Genomic DNA, 22,340 nt, shown 5'->3' on the forward strand with positions numbered 1-22,340 from the left:
ATTGTTATGATCCCCATTTTACTGATGAGAAAACTAAAGCAAACAGTTTAAGTAACTTTTCCTATGGTAACACAGCTAGTATTTGAGACTGGATTTGACTCAGATTTTCCTGACTCTGGGTCCCACGAATTGGAGAGGAACATAGAGGTGTCTTAGTAAGATACAGAGTGGCACTGAGGGTGTAGGTGAGAGTCTTATTGGGTGTGTGTTAATGGGGAATAAAGGATGAAAGGAGAGCTTCTAGCTGGGGATAAAACCCCAGAGAAGGGACAGATCTGGCCTGGTTTACATATCATTTCCTCTCTTGTATTTGAGAAAGGTGGCTGCTTCCTTTTCTGCTCTGAATAAAAAGGGAATTAGAAGTCTTCTAGACCTTGTTGGGAAAAGTTCAAATGGATAGTAATGGGAGCATTGGGTACAAAAATACTAAATTAAAATTCATCTCAATTTCTGAGGAAAAGCAGGTTTCGGGTTGGCCTGAGCAAGTCAACAGAAATGTTTGGTTTAGGAATGGAGACTTTGGAATGAGAAAAAATGGGTCATCAGAGCAATCCATTGAGTTTAGGACTATGAGAATAGATGCCATAACTTTTGGGCAATTATTTCCATGTAATATGGGGTAAAGTTGAGGATTTGAAGAGATCTCCACAAGCTAGGATGTTGAAATAAATCTAACCAGATAAATTAAAAAAAAAAATAATAATTAGCCTTTTTATTTATTTATTTAGTTTTATTTTCTAAAAATATTTTTCCATATTTGCATGATTCATTTTCTCCACACCCCCAGCCAATAAGTGAAATTTTACTGGGTTGTACAAATGTTATCACTTGATACCTATTTCTACATTATTCATTTTTACCATGGAGCTGAAACCTCAAATTATATATCTATATAAACAAGTGATAAGTGATGTCATTTTTCTTTTGCTTTTCTACTCCCATAGTTCTTTCTCTCAGTGTGGATAACATTCTCATAAGACCTTCAGGAATGTCCTGTATCATTGCATTGCTACTAGTAGTAAAGTCCATTACATTGGATAGTTCCACAATGTTTCACTTTCTGTGTACAATGTTTTCTTGATTCTGCTCATTTCACTCTGTTTCAGTTCTTGGAGGTCTTTCTGGTTCGTCACTCCTTACATCATGATAGTATTCCATCACTACCAGATACCACAATTTGTTTAACCATTCCCCAATCAAGGGACACCCCCTCATTTTCCAATTTCTTGCCACTACAAGAGCACAGCAATGAATATTTTTGTACAAACATTTTTCATTGTTATCTCTTTGGGGTATAAACCCAGCAATGGTATTGCTGGATCAAAGGGTATGCATTCTTTTAAAACCCTTTGCTCATAATTCTAAATTGCCTTCCAGAATGATTGGATTAATTCACAACTTCACCAGCAATGTATCCCAATTTTGCTACATCCCCTCCAACAGTTATTATTTTCTTTTACTGTCATATTGGCCAATCTGCTAGGTGTGAGGTGGTACCTCAGCATTGTTTTGATTTGCATTTCTTTAATTATGAGAGGTTTAGAACACTTTTTCATGTGCTTATTGATAGTTTTTATTTCTTTATCTGAAAGCTGCCTATTCATGTCCCTTAACCATTTGTCAGCTGTGGAAATGCTTAGATAAAATTTAACTAGGGGAAATGGAAGGTGTTTTGTTAATTGATCTAAAAAGATCAACTTTGTAACTAGAAGATTGGTTCTTCTCAAAAGATCCGTGGATTTTTATAGACTGCAAACTCAGCTAGAAGTCAATACTGTATTATGGCAACCAGGAAAACTAATGTGATAGGCTATATTCAGAACCATATGTTCTGGACTAGGGGGTTGATTTTCTTGCTAAACTTTGTGTACCTGTCAGACTACTTCTGGAGTATCATGTTCAGTTCTGAGTTTAGAGAAAAGAGGCCAGGATGATGAGAATCCTCAGGATCCTTCCATAAAAGGGTAGATTGAAACTGGTGACATTTGGGCTGGAAAAGACAGCTCTTTAAATCTCTATAGGTCATTATTGGAAAGAGAATTAGACTTAACTCTGCTTGATCCCAGAGAGCAGAACTAGAAACAACTAGTAGATGATACAGAGATAAATTTAGATTTTATGGAAGTAAAACTTCCTTAACCATTAAGACCCATCTCAAAAACTGAATGGACTGCTTCAAAAGATAGTTTCTCCTTACTGGGGATCTTAATGCAAATGTTGGCTAATGCTAGCCATTTCCCTGGTGTAGTATGCAGGCTAGTGTGTGAATTAAATTTTTAGAGACCCCCAAACCCAAAAAGACTCACCTGAGAGGTGCTATAGAATCATGTGTTTTAATTTGCCAGCATGGCAGGTGACTTTCTTGACCAGCGGAAGTCAAGGCATGTGATGTATGAGGACTGGAGTGACTTCCTGGCCAATTAGAAAGTCTTATGGGAAGGGTTTAGACCAGTGGTTCCTAAACTTTCTTGGCCTACCACCCCCTTTCCAGAAAAAATATTACTTAGCACCCCCTGTCACATACTATCACTGCCCCCAAATGCACCTGTGGCCGTCACTGCTCCCCCTCCCCATCACTGCAGCACCCACCAGGGGGCGGTGGTGCTCACTTTGGAAATCACTGCTTTAGACTAAGCTTAAAAAGCCAGAGCATGCAACAGAGGGCTCTCTCTCTTTCTCTGTGCCATTTTTTGCTTGTGGAAGAAGTTCTCTCACTGGTGAGCAGTCCCAGCACTTATCTTTGTAAGCCAACTCTGGCAAGTAGTAGAGCACTGGGCCAGCGGTAACCAACACTGGCTGGGAAACTGGAACCTAAAGACTTACAATGTGGCTGGAGACTTTGGGTAGTTAGGCTAGTACCCTTCTTCATTCTTTCTTTCTCTTTACTAATAAATAATAATAAATTTATTATAAAGTCTCCAAGATTAATTTTTAATTATTATATTGGACTTGATGGCTTCGGAAGTGCCTTCCCAGATAGTGATAGGGAAATAGTTTATTCTTAGTGACATCCTTCATTTAGGTACTGTTTTTACCATTCTTCTATATTTACAGGTGGAAAACCATGAATTTCTTGTGAAGGCATCCTTTGATCCTCACCTGACACAGCTAAGGGAATCAATTGATAATCTAGAAAAGAAGATGCAGACAGCTTTAACAAATGCAGCAAGAGAGCTAGGTAAGATAAGGAGACAGGTCACTGTGGAGTTTGTTTAGAGAGAATGAATCTGTTAGCCTTGCCATCTTGTTTGTTAGTATTCATACACATGAGCTTATAGAATGATTGAAACATAATAGTGTTTCTGGTCCATTCTCCTTTGGAATAGGCCAGTGGTGGGCAAACTACGGCCCACGAGCCAGATGCAGCCCCCTGAAATGTTCTATCCGGCTGAGCAACATTATTCCTAATCTGAAAAATACAATGAGTAGGATATAATACAATGAAACTTCGAAAGAGTTGCCTTAGAAACAAACTGACAGAGGAGCATTTCCTTTCCTTTGGCCCCTTCTTTAAAAAGTTTGCCCATCACTGGAATAGGCAATTTTCAGTTCCATTCACTTTCCACCTTCCCTCTTGCAACATTGCTAAGTCATTGATGATGAACTACATTTTACTGTGTTTAGAACAATGTAGCTGGTCAAGTTATTATTTGTTCCTAATATTACTGAAAAGTTAACAAGGCAGATAATATGTCCTGCTTAGATTTAAGTAAGAGATCTCTTTTATTTTAAATTTAAGGTAAAAAAATCCCAAGTCTTAGCACTGTGGTTTTTCGTGGGTTTTTTTTTTTTTTTTTTTTTTTTTTTTTTTTATAAATCCTTACCTTCTGTCTTAGAATCAATACTAAGTATTGGTTCCAAGGCAGAAGAGTAGTAAAGTCTAGTCAATGGGGGTTAAGTGATCTGCCCAGGATCATATAGCTAGGGGGTGTCTGAGGTCGGATTTGAACCTAGGACTGCTTGTCTCTAGGCCTGGCTCTTGATCCACTGAGCCACCCAGCTGCCCTCCAAGCACTATGGTTTTACATTGAACCTTTTTAGTCTATCACCATCATGGTTTAATCTCAAAGATGTAGGAACAGCAAATATAACTATAATCAATCAGTATAAAACATGGAAAGGAACTTGTAATCCAATGCAGTTGAAACACCATTTTTACTTATGGTGTAGATATTTAAAATGAAGGTTTGTAGAGAAGCCTTTATAGAAAAGGTCATTTTACCCTACCCAAATTAGGCTTGAGTCCAAACTTAACTATTTTCTTGTATATAGCAGGAAGCAGAAATTTCCAAGGAAATATTTAGGAATAGAAAAATTCTGCCTAATTCCTTGCTCCTTTCCACCTCCCTTTAATTCTAGTTAACATGTATGGCACTTTGCAAACCTTAAAATCCTACATAAGTACTAAATAGCATTATTATTATCAGTATTAACAATAAAGAAACCTTATTTTGTATAGCCTTAGTTCCCAAACTGTTATCCAAGGCAAAATAATTGATATCGTCATCCTAAGAGGAACATGTAGTTCTGGACTTGCAGAAAGACTCAAAAGAAGTAAAAAGGGGGAAAAGAAATATTTTGGAACTATGGAGTTAGGGGTTGTTTGGTACCTCTGCCTCATTGATATTTTGGCGTTTTCAGTTTTCTTTGTCTCCTTTCAGCGCACCATTTAGTGTTTTTTTTTTTTAATTTTAATATCTTAATTTTGTCTGCTTTAGTTTGTATTACCAGTCTGGCAGATTTATCAATTTTGAGAATCAATGTCAGCTGCAGTTTTTCCAAGCAGAAAAAAAAATCTGTAGAATTGGAAAACTGAACAGTAGTGATATATCTCTTATTAGTAAGTCTGCCAAGTAGAAGTTCATAATTAGCCATTCAGCTACTCAATAAAAATGATGGTGAATGTAGTCAATATAGTGACTTCTTATTGATTAGAATGTCATTTGTTGCTGCAGCCTAAAATAAGTGTTTTGATCAGATGCTAAATGTTGAACTGATTGATATTAATCAGATAAAATATATGATATGCTAAAAGCCCTCACTGATGAAACAAACTAAGCATTAATTTTAAAGCATTTGATAGCAAATGCTTGTACTTTGGGAATATAACCTAGAGATCACTATGAAGGGCACATTTTAAAAAAATTCTATGAATGTTTTTTTTTTTATACCGCGAGTCATTTTTTAACTTACAATACCCTCCTTTAAACCTATGCTATGTAATATAAAAATAATTAAGCAAAACCAAATTAATAAAGTGATAGCATTTACACCATTCTATATTTATGATTCAAATATAGCAATTCCAGCAAAGGGAAATATGTGAAGTGTTCTGTTTTCTGGGACCAAGACTTGTAAAAATTGTAAAAAATTTGAGGTTGGCTGCTTTTAGTGTTTTCATTTATGTTATATACCTTATTCATTATTTCATGTCTTAAGTGAACAGATATTGTTCTGAAAGTATATTTGTCTTGGTTCACATGCATTGATTTGACAAATTTGCATTTAAAAACAATTTCAAATCATATTTTCTTTTTCTCACCTGACCCTAAGGCATAGAAGCTGGTAAACACATTAAGTTGGATTCTAATGCACAAATAGGATATTATTTCCGAGTGACTTGCAAGGAAGAAAAAGTCCTTCGTAGCAATAAAAACTTCAACACATTAGATGTCCAGAAGAATGGTGTTAAGTTTACCAACAGGTATGTGAATATGCATGCTTCTTAAGTTTCTATTTAACTATTTTGATAGTTGCTTTTTAGAATACCTAAAGAGACAATATCTGTACTCTTATCTAATAGTATGCCTTCTTGACTTTGATAATAGAACTGTTTATTACCCAGAAAATGCTTTGGTTATTGTGTCCTATCAAAATTTAATGATGCATGAAAATTGACAGTCTGGCAAATGAACGAAAGATGATATATATAAAAGACCACTTATGGTGTTTCCTTACATTGAGTTGACTACTGTGGAAGTGAGACATGGGCATCATAGTTTACAGACTTTTATCAAGCAACCCATGTCACCTTCTTTTCCATGCCTACTGATAGATAGCCTTGTAGGTCTAGATTTAGGGAGTTTGTATTGGGATAAATGAGGTCACCAACCCTTTGGAAGCATCATATTGAGTGTAAAGTGTGTATAAGAACTTCTGTTGCTTACTTTTTAGGAGTTGTGCCCAGCTGCCCTTCATTGATCATTGTCATGTATAGAGAATAAATAGCTTTAGTCTGTAATATTCCAGAGGAGACGTTATTATCCCCACCTAATAGGTAAAGGACCTGGGACTAGAACAGAGTCAGCAGCCAAAGAGAGTCAGAATCAGATTTTGAATCTAGGTTTCCTGGCTTCAAACCCAGTGGTGTTTGTTGTTTGTTTGTTTGTTCAGATTTAAAAGTAGAAAGACCTTATTAGGGTATTAAGTCTGACTCCCTCCTTTTAACAGATGAGAAAACAGAGTCTGTAATGCCTTGGACTAGATACCAGTTAGCTAATCTGTAAAATGAAAATACTAACTTTACTACTTATTTCAGAATACTGTTGTGAGGATTAAATAATTATATATAAAGTAAGTGCTTATGTGTTATGCTGCTGCAAAGCTAGGGGAATTGAAAGTAAGAAGTGATGGTGGTAGCATTTTTAGCTAATGCTTTTGTTTGAGCTAGTTGCTTACTGTCAAAGTTGTCTTGGGATTGATCAGCCAAATTATTCCCTCATTTTCGGATGTTGGAGCTTGGCGTATGTTGATTTTTTTTTTTAATGTCCTTTTTATTATTAACTTTACAAAGTTTGACAATCATGAATATTTCCTCATATCAGTGTACCTTAAACTAACTCATTTTTTAGGAACTTGAATATTTCTAAAAGGACATGTAATAATGAACTTTTTTCATGCAGCCCTCAGAGATTAATTTGAAATTTTTATGTCAGGATATCTTTGCTCAATATCCAGTTTCTATTTTAAGGAAATCAGTGGTATGCAGGATCCTTCTACCTGAAAATATACCTTATTTTTATATTGATAATATGTCTCTGAAAGCCATTTACCCAGATCTTTGTCCTGTGTTGTCTCTCTAGGGCAGTCATCCCTTTATGTTTCTGTTTTTTTTTTTTCCAGTTTCAGTTTCACTGAAGAAAAAACACTGGCTAATGTAACAATGTAACTAGAGAAAACCTAAAGCCAAAGAATATTGTCTGTTATAGTAAGGCAGAGTTACGTTTAAGTAGTACAGGTGTAGAGGAAAAAGAACATCTGCTTTATCCACATTTAGAGGAGCTGAGGTATATAGTATTAAAGCTAAAGGGAGAGAGATGTCCTAATCATAAGAGTTTTTAAAATATAGAGGGAGGAGAGCCAATTGTTTCTTGAATAAAAAAAGTAAGTGGAAAGCATTTAAAGTTACTCCTTCCTTAATTCACAAATACTTGAACAGTATTCAGAATAGAAGAAAATAATGCTTACTGAAAACCATTTAATTGAAGTAAACTACTGGAAAATCTCAGAGTTAGAGGAACCTAATTTCTGCTAATCTTGTGATTCTCCTTTGTAACATTCCTGACAAAGCAACTGTTTATTTCCAATGATATGGAATTCATTACCTCTTTTTATAGTTTATTTCATTTTCAAAAGTTCTCATTGTTAGGAAGTTCTTTGTGTTAAACTAAGGTCTATCTCATACTTAATTCTAACCGATCTTGTAGAGGACAATATTTCACATGCTGTACAGTGAAAAGAGCCCTGGGTTTGCCATGGATGACCTGGACTTGACTCCTATTGTGAATCCTATCACTTGTTTCTTTGACTCTAATATAGGAAATAATTACACTTTTCCTATATAGGAATATTTTTTGATAAAATAATTTTGTAAATTCTAAAAGTGTTATATAACTTTAAGCTAGTTAGGATAGCTCTTCTTGAGTCTTCTCTAGATATCAGTCCCAGTACTCTAAATCTTTTTTTCAAATGCATTCCAGGTCTTTTAATTCTAATCATTCACTTGTGGACATATTCCAATTAGTCCATGTTTCTTCTAAAATGTGTCTCCTAAAACTTCTCTTATTTTTTGGTTCTAACATATTTAGTAGATTGCTTTTTTAAGTGATCTTTAGGGCTCATATAGGCTTTCATTTCACTTGTCTTGGACATATTTCTTCTGATACTGTAGTCTAAAGATTCAATTACCCTTTTGGTTACGTGGCCACAGAATCAATAAGCTTATCTCGTGTGCATTGCTGTCAAAATATTTCTCCCCTATTTTTTGAGAACTCTATTGTGCTTTCCATAACCCAGGTCTGTAATATTGCTATCATCATTTACTTAAACCTTTACTTACTGTCTCAGAATTGATACTAAGTATTGATTCCAAGGCAGAAGAGTGGTAAGGGCTAGGCAGTTGGAGTTAAGTGACTTGCCCAGGGTCACACAGCTAGGAATTGTTGGAAGCCAGAATTGAACCCAGGTCCTCCTGACTCTAGACTTGGCATTCTCTCTCCACTGTGCTATCTAGATTATTGTCTCTTCTTTCTAGGTTTTAGCCCCACACTATCTAATTAGTTTCCATATCTTAAAATTTCTTTCTGTACAACAATTCTCACATCTTTCCTCTTCTCCGAATTCAGGCAGCCGCAGCCTAACTGAGGCCCTCATCACCTTTCCCCGTCTCTGAAACTAATTGTTCTTCCTGCCTAATCTCTCTACCTGCTCCAATCCTTTCTCCACAGAGCTGCCAAAGTGATTTTTCTAATGCCTAGGTCTGTCCATGTTACTTTCCTTAATAATCTCCAGTGACTTCTACATAGCTCCATGATCAGATATAAAGCTTTTTCTTTGGCATCTAAAACTTTTTACATCAAAGCCTCTTCCTATCTGTCCAGTCTTACATTCTACTGCTCTCTATACAGTCCACTCTTAGCCAAACTGCCCTGTACACCCTTCCTCCCACAAGACTGAATTCTTGTCTCCTTGTCATTGTACTGGTTTTTCCCATACTTGGAATACTTTCCCTTCAAATCTTCCAACTCTTAAAATATCTTGCTACCTTTAAGACCCAGCTTAAGCAACTTTTATTCTGGAGATCTTTTCTGCTTCCTCTGGCTATTACTGCCATTTTCTAACTACCTTGTGTTAATGTGTTTCTGTCTCTGCCTCCACAATATCCTTTGGATCTGATCCTTCCTCTTTTTCAGCTGCTATCTTAATTCAGACCCTCACTGCCCCTCACCTGAAATACTGTAGCAGCTGCTTAATTGGTCTGCCTGCCTCAAATCTACCCACTTCATTCCATCCTTCACACTCATGTCAAAGTGATTTTCCTTAAGCAAAGATCTAATCATGCCATTGTTCTACTCAATTAACTCCAGTGATATCCTATTGCCCTTAGAATTAAAATATAAACACCTCCATTTAGCTTTTAAAGCTCTTCACAACTTCCCTCCAACTTATCCTTCCAGCTGTTTGGAATATTACTCCCCCTCCTGCCCTCTGCAGTCGAACTAAACTAGCCTTCCCTGTGGTCTTCTCACAAAACACTCCCATGTCCCTGTCTGCAGGTTTTTATGCACTGGATGTCCCCCACACAGAACATTTATTCTTTCCTTGCTACTTCATCATAGGATCTCTTCTTTGCCCTCAAAACCCAGCTTAAGTACCACCTTCTTGATGAAACCTTTTCTCATCTTGTGGCTTCCTTCTGAGGCTACCTTGTATTGAACTACTTTGTCTTTATTTGTATCCACTTTTTATTTATTCTATCTATTTAAGACTCTCATTTCTTTCATTAAAATATAACTATTGTGAGTAAATTGTTTTATTCTTCAGTGCTTGTATTCCTCACTTTGGGCACACAGTAGGCACTTAAATACTTGTTGACTGCCTAGTGCCTCTTAAGTTCTGTTATACAATAAGTGCTCATTGATTGATTGATCAACTTGTATAATTGATATTTTGCAACTTTTGGTACATTTTTTCTTTAAATTAAATCTTGAAATCCTTATAGTCAATAAAGTTGGGGTGCTCTCTTAATTCTTGCTAATAAGAAAGGGTTGAAGGTGATTGAGGTGATAGGAGAGGAATGAAAGGCATGGTTGAGATTAGGGAAGGAATGAACAAGGCTGTATATTGGATGGCCAGGGAATAGGTGGGGTATTCAGGAAAGGCAGCTGAAACAGGCTAGACACTCAGGCTAGAGACAGAGGATACTGGGGGAATAGGCTGAACCTTTCCAGGCAAGAAAGGTATCTATAGATACAAGGAGTTGGGCCAGTCAAAAATGGTTTAAAATCTGCCTTGAGGGCTTTTCTTGTCTGTTTCTCAAGTCCCCTGAGGGAGGAGTTGAAGGGCTCCTCCCCTGTCAGTGAACTGATGGGTTCTGGAGGAAGTCTCAGGGAAGGACTTCCTCCCAAGATGGATGCCTCCTGTTCCCTCAAGGAATAAAAAAAATAATTCCTTCCCTCTTCAACTTTTGCCTAATCTTTCACACAATGATTCACCAGAGGGTTTGGGTAGGTAACAAGGGGATTTATTATTATTCAGGGTTAGTCAGAAGGAGAGAAGGGTTTAGGGTTTCTGATAGCAGCTAGGGAGAAACTCAAGATGGGGGAGGGTCACAGGAGTGGGTTGGACTGAGAGAGAGCCTGCTTTCCCAGCCAGGAAAGATTTGGCTATTTAAAGTAGAGTGTATATTAAATCAATAAAACAAGGGATAGTTTGATTCAAGGATGTCCTACTTGCCTATAGGGAAACTAAACCCACAAAGTCTAATCACTAAAACCCCAAAATCCACTCTTCCTCCCAAAGCCCACAGGAAAATACAGAAAAGGTAACAAGGGGATAATATGGAGAAGGTCAGGGAGAGATCCAAAGCAATAAGCTAGGTTCAGTTGTCCAGAGACAAAGCACAGGCCACAGCAAAGCTGAAACCCAAAGGCAGAGCTTCAGTTGGACCTTCCGCTCTCTTCAAGCCTCAGGTTCCAACTGAACTTCTGTCAGGATTCTAAGGCTTCTAACTGCCATAAGTTTTCAGTTAACTTTTGCAAAGGCAAAAGCTTCTGTTGCATCTTTACTTTGCATCCTGCAATATAATATTAATTTCGAAAATCACTCTTGGGTATCTATGCTTGGGCTCCTCCCTGCCTCTAAATAGAGTGGAAATAGGGCTGCTGAGAACTACTCTTAGATCTTAGAGTTAAAAGAGTACCTAGAGCATTCATCTTATTACTTCCCATCTGGCTGTATTCCTCTGGACTTTAACCCCTACCCCTACCCCTACCCCTACCCTTTTTCAGCTTCTTTTTTGGTGTTATCTTCTCCCATTATATTGTAAATACTGAGGGTAGGGACTGTCTTTTGCCTCTCTTTTTATCCCTAGTACCTAAGTGCTTAATAAATATTTATTAACTGACTGACTTTTTCAATGTAAGGTTGGGTAAATATTAAAAGGTTGGTCATCAGGGGATTGAACAATTATCAGTCCCCAATTAAGAATCTCAAGTTAAAATGATTTTTATGGAAATTTAGTTACTTATGAGAAGAGGAAGTAGAAATAAGGAAATAAGAGAGAGGATAAGATAGGATAAGTAATCTAACACAGTAGGTAATTTGTTCTGATCAGGACTTGATCCTGTTAAAATCATTATCTGGGATAAGATGGATGCACCTTGACTGACAGGGATGGCAGTTGAGAATTTAGAATGTTCCCAGATGCAAACCAGGGGCAAAAGTTGTTTGGCTCCACCCTATAAATACCCCCTAGGAACAACAGTTGGGGGGCTCAGAACTCAGAGCTGGGACTTGAGCAAACTTCTCTTGGAGCAAGAACTGGGACAGAGGGAAGTGAAGGGTGGAGAGGGTAGGCCTGAACCTGTAACCTGTACCTGACTGAGAGAGAGCTAGTGATCCATCAACATTATTGGTAGTAGAGCTGAGAGAATATATAGATCATCAATAAACATCAACATCAATAGCCTTCCCTAATCTCTGGCTTGGCTGTGGCCAGGTCAGATCAGAGTCAGATCAGACTTAGTGAGAGGGTGAAGACCTCCAGGCTCTATCAACCTAGCCATCTCCAGTCCTGATCAACAATTAGCTTAGTAGCAAAACAATAGCAATAGGGTTTCCAGATCCTCAAACCTATTACCTTGTTTTCCTTTCCCCATTAAAAGTTAATACAGTGATTTACCAACAAGTACCTTCCCTGAGCAATTATTCTATCCCAGCCCTTGGGAAGGGGAGGCAGTCAGACAACAACATTTCCAATAACCAATCAATAGCCTATTAATAACTAATCCAACCTCAGGGTGGGCCTAGTGAGGTTAACCATCTACCTAATCTCTCAAGGGTCCCAACCTGGGCAACTATTAGAAGGAAGCCACTGACAGGCTTAACCATAGAAGCCTGTCAGGGAGGAGAGGGATAGATTACATCCATCGCTCTTGTGAGAGGAGTAGGTGTTCCTCCCTCACCAACTATAGCTTCCTTAGGCCTTGGGCACTGGATCCCTCTTTCATTCATATTCTCACTAAAGATCTACATACCATCCATCCTCCCAGATCTAGAAAGGAGGATCTATAAAGGAGATATACAAAAAGATATCCTCTCTTCATTCCTTTTTCACAATCTCAAGGCTGGGAAGCCAAAGGCCCAAAGGCCCTTGAAGGTGAACGAAGCAAAAGCTTCAGCGACAGAGTCTCTATTAAAAGGAAGTTCCTTAAGAGAAGTTCAGGAAGAGTCATTCCTAATACTCACCATGTGGAATAATGCCCTGGTCACAAACCAGAAGAGAGGGCCCAGCTAACTGAGGTCTCTTTTTAAAGGGGCCTCTTTTGCGTCACTTCCTGTAGCCTCCTCTTAGTTTACTTGTCCAATCACAACAGATGCTTTTCTTAGGACTGCCCACGAGGCATTCAGTAAATTCTGATTTGTTACTCTAGCACACATGGGTTACAGACCACCCAAGTTGTGAGTTAAATGGAGATATTTTCACCTTTGGTGATTAAATCTAAAGATAGGCAGGGTAGATTTAATCTTATTATTACATTCCTCAATTGATACTTCCCTTTCAATTTCCAGTTCTTTTCCAAAGAAAAAGAATTGCTTGTTATACATATTTCTATAGATCTTTAGAGTTTGTTTTGCTTAGGCCATATCCTTCTCTTTATCTGTCCTCCTTATTCTTACCTCTTCTTTTTCTCCTTTGTTCCTGTTGAGTAAAACGTATTTTGCTATGTGTGTGTGCTCACATGAGTGTATATGCTGTATGTGTATATGTTCCTTTGACCAATTCAGATGAGTGTTTGCTACTTCCTCCATCTCTTCCACATTTGACAATATTAATGTTCCTGGAATTTTTCATTTGGAGACTTCTTTCAGGAGATGACCAGTGATTTTTTTTTTCCTATTTCTACCTTACTAAAAAATCTGAACATTTTTCTTTTATGATTTCTTGAAATAGGTTTTTTTTTGGTCATAATTTTCAGCTAGTCCTGTGATTTTTTTTTTTTTAACCTCCTATCATCTGTCTTAATATCAATTCTAAAACAGAAGAGAGGCAAGGCTAGGCAACTAGAGATTTGCCCAGGGTCACACGGGTAGGGGATGTCTGAAGCCAATTTTGAACTCGAGTCCTCTCAATTTCTAGGCCTGGTCCTGTATCAATTATGCTACTTAGCTGCCTAATGATTTTTAAGTTGTTCTTCCTTGAGCTATTTTTATTTTTCTATTATTTTTTCAGTCTTTTGAGTTCATTTTAATATTTGTTTTTGGCTCATGAAGTGATTATCTTGCATTTGTTCTTCCTGCCTAAAAGTCTTTTCCTGCTTCAATCCATCTTTCACCTAGTAGCCAAAGTGATTTTTCTAAAGCCCAAGTCTGTGTTGCCTTCTATTCAGTTAATTCCTGGTGGCTCCCTTTTAACTCCATGGTCAGCTATAAAGTCCTTTATCTTTTAATATTTATTTTTAGAAATGTCAAGAAGTATAGTACTACTACTACCTGTGCATACATAATAGAATAATTTCCAAATTGCCTCTCCCTAACCATTACACCATTTTATGAGTCTGTTTCTATTTCATATATTTTTCCTTTTAAGTTCATTAAAAATATGACCAAACTAGCCTGTCCACTACTTTAACAATTTCTTTTGATGGCATTACAAGAGTCTTAGTCATTAAATCCAAAACTTTGGAATTAGCTACGATTCCTCACTCTTTTAATTTTTGAGTCCTGTTGATTCTGTCCCTACATCATATCTTACATCTCTTTTTTCCCCCCCAAATACATCAATTTCCTCATAATTAAAGCCCTCTTAACTAACATCCCTTCTTCCCATGTCCATTCTTTGCACAATTGCTAAATCAGTCTAATAAGGTGTAGTTCAAACTGTCACCACTACTTAAATGTTTAAGGCCTTTCAGAGTCTTGACATCATTCTACTTGTATCCTTTTGGAGGTTTCACACACACACACCCCAAGAAAAAAATAGCTTTTTAATATTATTCTTATTCTGATAAATTATTTTTTGTACAGAGAAAATGATGACACATTGATTAGATTTGGCATGCTTGTTTTTTTTTTTTTTTCTAGAAGAGGACTTGTTTTTCTCACTTAAAATTGTTACTTAAACAAAAAAAAAAATCCACACACATTTTTCATTGGAAAATTAATAGTATAGAACTTAAACATGGTGTAAGAATAAAAGTCATTAAATGTTTATTAAGCACCTATGTGGACTAGCTAGGAATTGTGCTAATTAATAAACTAATAGTTAACCTTACATCTTCCTTATGAGCTCCTCTTTTTGTTCTCTGGATTTATATCTCAAAAGTATCATTTGGTGTTGGCCAAAAGCAATCCTTCTGTGCTACTGTTGTGGTATAATTATTAATACAATTATTTAAAAATAATTTAATCTTATTAAAAGATAACATTTTTCACAACTGTCTGATTTTCATTTCCAGTAAATTGGCTGCTTTCAATGATGAGTACCTCAAAATTAGAGATGAGTATGAGGAAGCCCAGGATGCCATTGTTAAAGAAATTATCAACATTTCTTCCGGTAAATATAACCAAAGCAATACCTGTAATTGTTTGAATAAAACATAATTTCTTTTATCAGGAGAAGTTTCAATTTATGCACAAAGAGTAGCTTTTATAGCCAAGATCACACAGTGACTATTTAGTTTCTATTAGGTACTAGTAAAAAGAGGAGGGAAATTTTAGATAAAATTGACCTTTAGGCTGATTATTTTTCAGTAGATTACTCAGTTCAAACAGGACATTTATAGAAGAAAAATGGAAAACATGTAATCAGGTTGCAAGATTTTGTAAAATGAATGGATAAAAAAGTGATAAAGGAATTTCTAACTGCCTACTTTACAATATGTATAAAAAATTTTTAAATAATTTGTAAACATATCAAGTACATTATTATTGTGAGAAAAAAGTATAGCCAGTAGAGTCTTTGTGTTCACATGGTGTCTTGAAGAAATTAGGAAAAAAAGCAAAAACATCCTTCAGTACATTGGGTTGATAACTCTGTCTCAAATATATGAGAGACCTTGGACAAGTGCCACACAGCATGAATGGCATGGAGAGTTTGATGATCTGAATCACTGATTTGTCCACATTGTTAGTATCACATCTCTAGTAGAATAGAAATCTTGAGGCCATACCACAGCAGCAACAATGTTGGGTAATGTTTTAAGATTGTAATTCTTGGACATGGGAGCATCACTTGTAGGTGTTCTATTTAAACCGGAAGTAATATAATAATGTTTGCAGTTTGTCTCACAAGACTGTTGTAAAGGAAGTGCTCAGTTACAGTTCTGGATAAGTGAATGGTTTTGAGAGCCATTCTGTAGTAGATGATTTACACCTTTAGTTATTTAATCAAACTCCAATTATTTTTAAGGTTATGAAGATAACATAGAGCTGAAATTTATGTTTCACTTACAGAAAGGGAAAACTTTCAGCCACAGGGCTTTTGAGCAAAAGATTCACTGATGATTAAATTCCGAGTTATGGTTACTTTGTCATTAAGGAAAGAGGCTTCAGTTGGGATCTATCATTAATATTTGAGTATTATACCAAAGAGCAGAATTATACATTGTCCCCTGCCAGTTCCATCTAGCCTTTAGAGTTAAACCTTTGTTGAATATTCTAAAAAGGTAAATAGGGATTTTTTTTTTCAGTAAGCCAGAAATTAGAGGAAAGAAAAGAGTAAGTACTCTAATTATTCAATTTGAAATGCTTTATTTATGGTTGTGAAAATATCTGAAGTCGATTTTGTGTGAAGTAAATTATTTAGGGGGCTTAGATCTTACACACCCTCGTGGCAAAACATAGGAGTCAGAGTCACACGATGTGTCTGACTGGCTGGAATGCCTGAGTTCCCCATCATCGAGGGGTTCCGGAACCATCTCATCCCTAGTGGGAGCATGGCAGAGCCAACACAATGTCTCCACAGAGGAAGGAACAAAGAAAATTGAAAAAGCAAAGGCAGAAAGCAGTTGCTCTCTCTCTGGCCATACCTGGCTGGCATTTTTCTCCTTGCTCCTTATCTTATTAGGCCATTTATGGCAAGTGGCTGAAAACCCTCTTCTCTTTCTCTCTTTATTAATAAATGCTTATAAATCTGGTAATAAGCCTCCAGATCATTTTTTAATTATAACAATTTCTAAGTGTTATTAAATAAGACATTTAATTTATCATACAGCAAGCTTCTAGCAGGATTATTTATTTAATTTCAACTGACCTGTATTTATCCCATGTAAGTAGCATTCAATCAGGGTCTTTTTTTACAAAAGTTAAATTAACAGATTTTTTTTTTTGTTGAGTGTTGGTTTTGGATACTTTCATTTTTGAAGTTTTATTATATTTAAAGAAAGAATTTTTATGGTCTTAACTGGGATATACTTTTTTCTTGAATTTTTTAATTGATATCTTTTGTTTTTACATATTTACTTGGAAATATCTCTCCCATCCCTATGTTCAGTGTTTTTCTTTCTAATAAAGATTAGAGAAAGCAGTTTAATAAAATTCATCAACATAGCATTCTGCAGCATTTTACATCTCTTCAAAAAAAGAGAGAGAATTAAAGATTTTCTCATCTTTGCTTTGAGGTCAGGCTAATTTCCTAGAATTATGTAGTACTGAGTTTTTGTCTTTTTTGTTCTTTCCTTGTACATTGCTATAGTCATTGGGTATATTGTTTTCCTAGGCTTCCCATAATCCTTTCTATTTTGTTTTATGGCACAATAATATTCCCTTCACTAATATACCATAATTTAATCCAATCAGATTTTTTTTTTCATTTTTAAACGTTGAAATATACTTAAAACTTCCCTATAACAATAGTTTCTATACCATGCTGGTTAGAGGCAGCTAGACTTAAGAGTTATAAGGACCTGGCTTCCAGTCCTCTGGTAGTAATACCATCCTCTGGCTCTCTGTGAACAAGTTATGTATCCTCTTATTTCTTTAACAAACTTCACTTTCTTCATTTGTAAAATGAAGAAGATTGAACTAGCTGGACTTGATGCCCTTTCTAGCTCTCTTATGCCCCCTCTTTTTCCTTTCTCTTCTCTCCTTGCCATCTGTTTCCCACCCTCTTCTTTTTTTTCCCTCTATGGCCTAGTGCTTGAAAAACACTTTTTTCCCATTGTCTCTCTGCCCTCCAAGAGCTCGAGTCTTGACATCTATGAAGTCTTCCCTTATTTTTCTCTACCTCAGAGTGATTTTTATCTCTTCATTTTTTTCTGAAGAGATTAGACTCTTATGCCCCATCACACTTTACCTTATATTACTATGTTCATCCTTGTGCATTTATCTGAGAGCAGTAGTAGGAGGTAATGCCCCTTTGGGAGGGGTTTTTCACCTTTTTATCTCCAGCATATTTTTTATTGTATTAGTTTGTTGATTGAGTCAGAGGAAATACTGAAATTGGTGAGATACTGGACCCAGGAATGTAATAGTAATCACCAATTTTTTTTTTTTAAACGTTTTGAATTTTGTACATGATGTTTTGGGAGGGAGTGGGGAAAGGTAGTTTATATCTGTAAATAGCATCTCTTTCCTTTAACAGGCAACAGGTAAGTTTAATTTGTTATTACAAACTGATTTTTAGGCTTTTTTGAAAAATAAAGTTCCATTGTAGTAAATAAGAGAGTTGATTAATTATATATTAGTGAGATAATGTATATACATATTTAGAATGAAAAATTGAACTAGGATTAGGTCAGTTACATTTCTTTTTTCTTTTCTGCCATGTTATTTATTTATGATTAAACATTTTTTGTGGGATGTTGTTTATTTCTTATTTTCTTATATAGGCTATGTAGAACCAATGCAGACACTAAATGATGTATTAGCTCAACTGGATGCTGTTGTCAGTTTTGCTCATGTAGCAAATGGAGCACCTATTCCATATGTACGTCCAGTCATTTTGGAAAAGGGACAAGGAAAAATCATTTTGAAAGGTTCCAGACATGCTTGTGTTGAAGTTCAAGATGAAGTTGCATTTATTCCCAATGACATTAACTTTGAGAAAAATAAGCAGATGTTCCACATTATTACTGGTAAAACATTATATTAATTTTCAGCTTTTCGGGTAGGGGGAAGAAATTGATTTAAAACCTTTCTTTGAAAATTTAATATTCATGAAGAAAACCAAAATTCTTGACATTTAAAGAAAGCACATTGCTCATTGTTGCTTCAAAATATTATTTTAAAATAGTTTTAAAGAAAATATTTCATGTGCCTATGGAATTCTTGTTTCAAAATGTTGTAGGAAGAGAATTTCTCTCCATTATGTTGCCTTGCTTAAACATCACCTCAGTGACCTGGAGGTCAAAGAACACTGAGATGTACAGATATAAAAACAGGTCCTCGGGGAAAGGAAGTTAGAGAACCAAGTAACCAATAAGACAGGAAACTGATTCTATGAGCACTGTCCTTCTGGACAATTCAGGCAAATTTAAAAAAATGGTTGGTTCCTGAGATGTGACATATGAGAGTTAGTGGGTGGAGAAAAGAGCTTACAAGGTCAGACCAGGGACCTTTTGGGGGGCTTCTTGCTGGGGCAAAGGAACCTGAACAAACTCTTGTCGGTGGAGAGCTTCAATCCATCATGGCAGCCAATAGAGTAGGAAGCTAAGTAATTCTCTAACCCTTTCCTACCTTTCCCTCTCTTTACTTTTACTACTTTGATGTAATAAAGTTATTAAAGCCACTAGAAGCCTCATAATTTAGTTTTAACTATTATAGTGGTTATGTATTTAAAAATTCTATGCCCTTTACATGAATACATTTTTGTGAAGTAGTGCTTTCATCATTGAAATATATGAATTTCACTTAAAACCTATTGAAACTAAAGCAAGACTACTTTGATAAAGGAAAAACATTTAAATCTAGTCTTATAATATAATAAAGAAGCAATATACACGTTGAGTCATGATTTAAATGTTGTAAAATTTTCTTGCCAGTTCGTTTGGCTGCCTTGAAGATCTTAGGGAAGTACTTTACAGAGGTAGTTTCCTTTGTGGAATGGTTAAATGGAATAAAGATACCGTGAAGTTAACAGATGACAACCACAAATAGTCAAGTTTCTCGAATAATCTGATTCAAAGAAACAGAATCTTGAATTAAAAAGAACTAAGGCCATTTAATCCAGATTGTACTTGAGTAAGAACTCATTCTTCAATCTTTTTCCAGAAAGAAGTCATTTCATTTTTAGACTATTCTAATTTTTAGGAAGTTTTTCTTTTATATGGAGCCTAAACCTAGATCTTTGCAAGTTTCCTGTATTGTTGTACCTTCTGGGCCTAGAGAATTTAAATCTAATCTGTCATATGCAAGTTTAATGTAACCATGCACCAGCCCTTAAAATTTCTGAAGACAGCTATCATATCCCTCCTAAGTAGTTTTATCTTTTCTATACTAAATAGTCTCACCACTTTCAAGTAATCCTCATATGACATATTCTCCATTTTCTTTATTTTTTTGAATGTCATTAATATGTTCCAACTTGTCAGAGTTAAAATGTTTCCAGAATTAAACAAAATGTTCCACTTATCATTTACTAGGGCAGAGTGGGACTGTCATCTTCTTCATTCCATATGCTGGGCCTTTCAGTGCAGCTGAAATTTTTATCTGGATTGAAATTGATTTTTGGTTTTGGTTTCTAGGTCATACTGTTTAGCCTTTCAGCTTGTATTCCCATTAAAATCCCCCATGTTTTCATATGATCTCCTGTCTTGTCATACTTCTGTTCTTTTTTTTTTTTTTTTAACCCTTACCTTCTGTTTTGGAGTCAATACTGTGTTTTAGCTCCAAGGCAGAAGAGTGGTAAGGGCTAGGCAATGGGGGTTAAGTGACTTGCCCAGGGTCACACAACTGGGAAGTGTCTGAGGCAGATTTGAACTTAGAACCTCCTGTCTCTAGGCCTGGCTCTTAATCCACTGAACCACCCAGTTGCCCCCCATTCTTTCTTTTTGCAGTTGAATTTTTGAACTTACGTTTAGAACTTTATGTGGATCCCAATTAAACTATATCTTTGTAGGTTTGCCTTTTGTTCTAGGCTGAACTTTTTGGATTATTCTTTGGTTATCCAAGATGTTAGCTCTCCCTTTCAGCTTTAATCATATGAGATGATAAGCATTCTGTCAAATCATTGCTAAAAGAGCTTAGTAGGTTTAAAGACACAATTCTTGGGTCACATTAAAGACCTTTCTCCAAATTGCCTGTATCTTTATGATTGCCCTTTGTGGTCAGTCATTAAGCTGAGTCCATATCTATCTTAGACCACACTTCTCCAGAAGAATAGGAGAGACTTTGTCAAATGCATTATTAAAACTCATCTGTAGCATTTCCTTGATCTGTCATTTTAATTAGGGAATGCAACAAACAAGCTTCTTAATGATAGATTTTGGAACATATAGGTAATCTCACTGGAAATTGAGGGAGCATTTCTTCATCTCCAGGCTTAAAACATCTCTCCCATTCTCTTATTATTTTTCAAAGACATGTTTGCATGCTTTCTGAAAATTGGTTTGGAGTTTATGCTCGATTATTGCATTCAAATCTATGTATTTCCTATATATTTTGAAGTGGTAAAATCCTTATATATCATTTACATGAAGGATATTCTTCAATTATCCTTGCTCTGTAAATTGAGGCACTTTCAAAGGACCACATCACCTGCACTTTGTACAGTGTTGCCCTAATAGCAGAGAACTTGGAACATTGGTCAGCTTTTAGTTGTACATTTAGAATTCCTAGCCAGCCTGATTTGTATGTATCATCTACTCACTTCACAATTTTTAATTCTGTTTTAGAATTCTATGTATTAGCAGAAAATAAGCACTGTTTCACTTTTGATTTTTGTTTTCAGGCCCCAATATGGGAGGTAAATCAACATATATCCGTCAAACTGGAGTAATAGTTCTGATGGCTCAGATTGGCTGTTTTGTACCATGCGAATCCGCAGAAGTGTCCATTGTGGATTGTATCTTGGCGCGAGTGGGAGCAGGTGATTGTCAGATGAAAGGTGTATCTACATTCATGGCAGAAATGCTAGAGACAGCTTCTATTCTCAGGTAAAGAAATTCAGGTTCTAACTTAAGAGATTTTTTATGTATATGTATGTATATTTTTTAAGATGGAAATATTGTGAGGGAGTGCCATAATCATAAAGGAAACAGAAAGTTTAGTCCTCTTCCAGGTTCCCCTTAGGATTCACCTGAAGCACTATACTTAGTTCCCTGTTCTTGTGCTATAGAGACCTCAAAAATTTCTGTGCCCTTTGTTCAGCCTAGAAGAGTTTGAGGATTTTCTGAAGGAAACCTAGTTTTACTAGATTGTTGTTACTTTGTTAAACAAATGTCTCATCAGTAACTGGAAAAGCTAAACACAGCTTCAAATATATTTATGTTCTATCCCTGACTCTTCTTCATGTCTCTATATTCATGGCACACCCTGAGAAGCCTTTTCCCTTCTTCCCTGCTTTTCCCCCTCTCAGACAAAGGGTCTCTCTGTCCCCGCGTCCCCCACCTCACATTTCCCCCCTTAAAACCTTCTACTTTTTGTCTATTTTTAATACTAAGTGTCAATTCCAAGGCAAAAGAGTGTGAGCTAAGCAGCTGGGGTTAAGTGTCTGCCTAGGATCATCACATAACTAAGAAATATCTGTGGCCAGATTTAAGTCCAGGACTTTCCATCTTTAGGCATAGTGTTCTAACTACTGAACCACCTACCAACCCCTTTTTATGTTTTCAAGGTTGTTAGTTTATCTTTATTATTAAAGTAGAATGGTCATAAAAATATATTTAGTGGTTTGTGTTGTT

At 36.1% G+C, this 22,340-nt stretch overlaps 1 protein-coding gene across 1 annotated transcript in view; it reads left to right on the forward strand.

The window, feature by feature from the left end:
• The window catches only part of MSH2 (mutS homolog 2), a 75,367-nt gene that overhangs the window by 47,543 nt on the left and 5,484 nt on the right, over window positions 1-22,340 (forward strand). Inside the window, exons 9-13 of the mRNA XM_044660656.1 lie at window positions 3,055-3,178; window positions 5,554-5,704; window positions 14,958-15,055; window positions 18,330-18,575; window positions 21,389-21,593. Coding sequence (XP_044516591.1) covers window positions 3,055-3,178; window positions 5,554-5,704; window positions 14,958-15,055; window positions 18,330-18,575; window positions 21,389-21,593 — 824 coding nt within the window. The remainder of the gene's footprint in view (window positions 1-3,054; window positions 3,179-5,553; window positions 5,705-14,957; window positions 15,056-18,329; window positions 18,576-21,388; window positions 21,594-22,340) is intronic.

This window comes from Gracilinanus agilis, chromosome 2 (genome assembly GCF_016433145.1).
Source record: "Gracilinanus agilis isolate LMUSP501 chromosome 2, AgileGrace, whole genome shotgun sequence".
NCBI classification, from domain to species: domain Eukaryota; kingdom Metazoa; phylum Chordata; class Mammalia; order Didelphimorphia; family Didelphidae; genus Gracilinanus; species Gracilinanus agilis.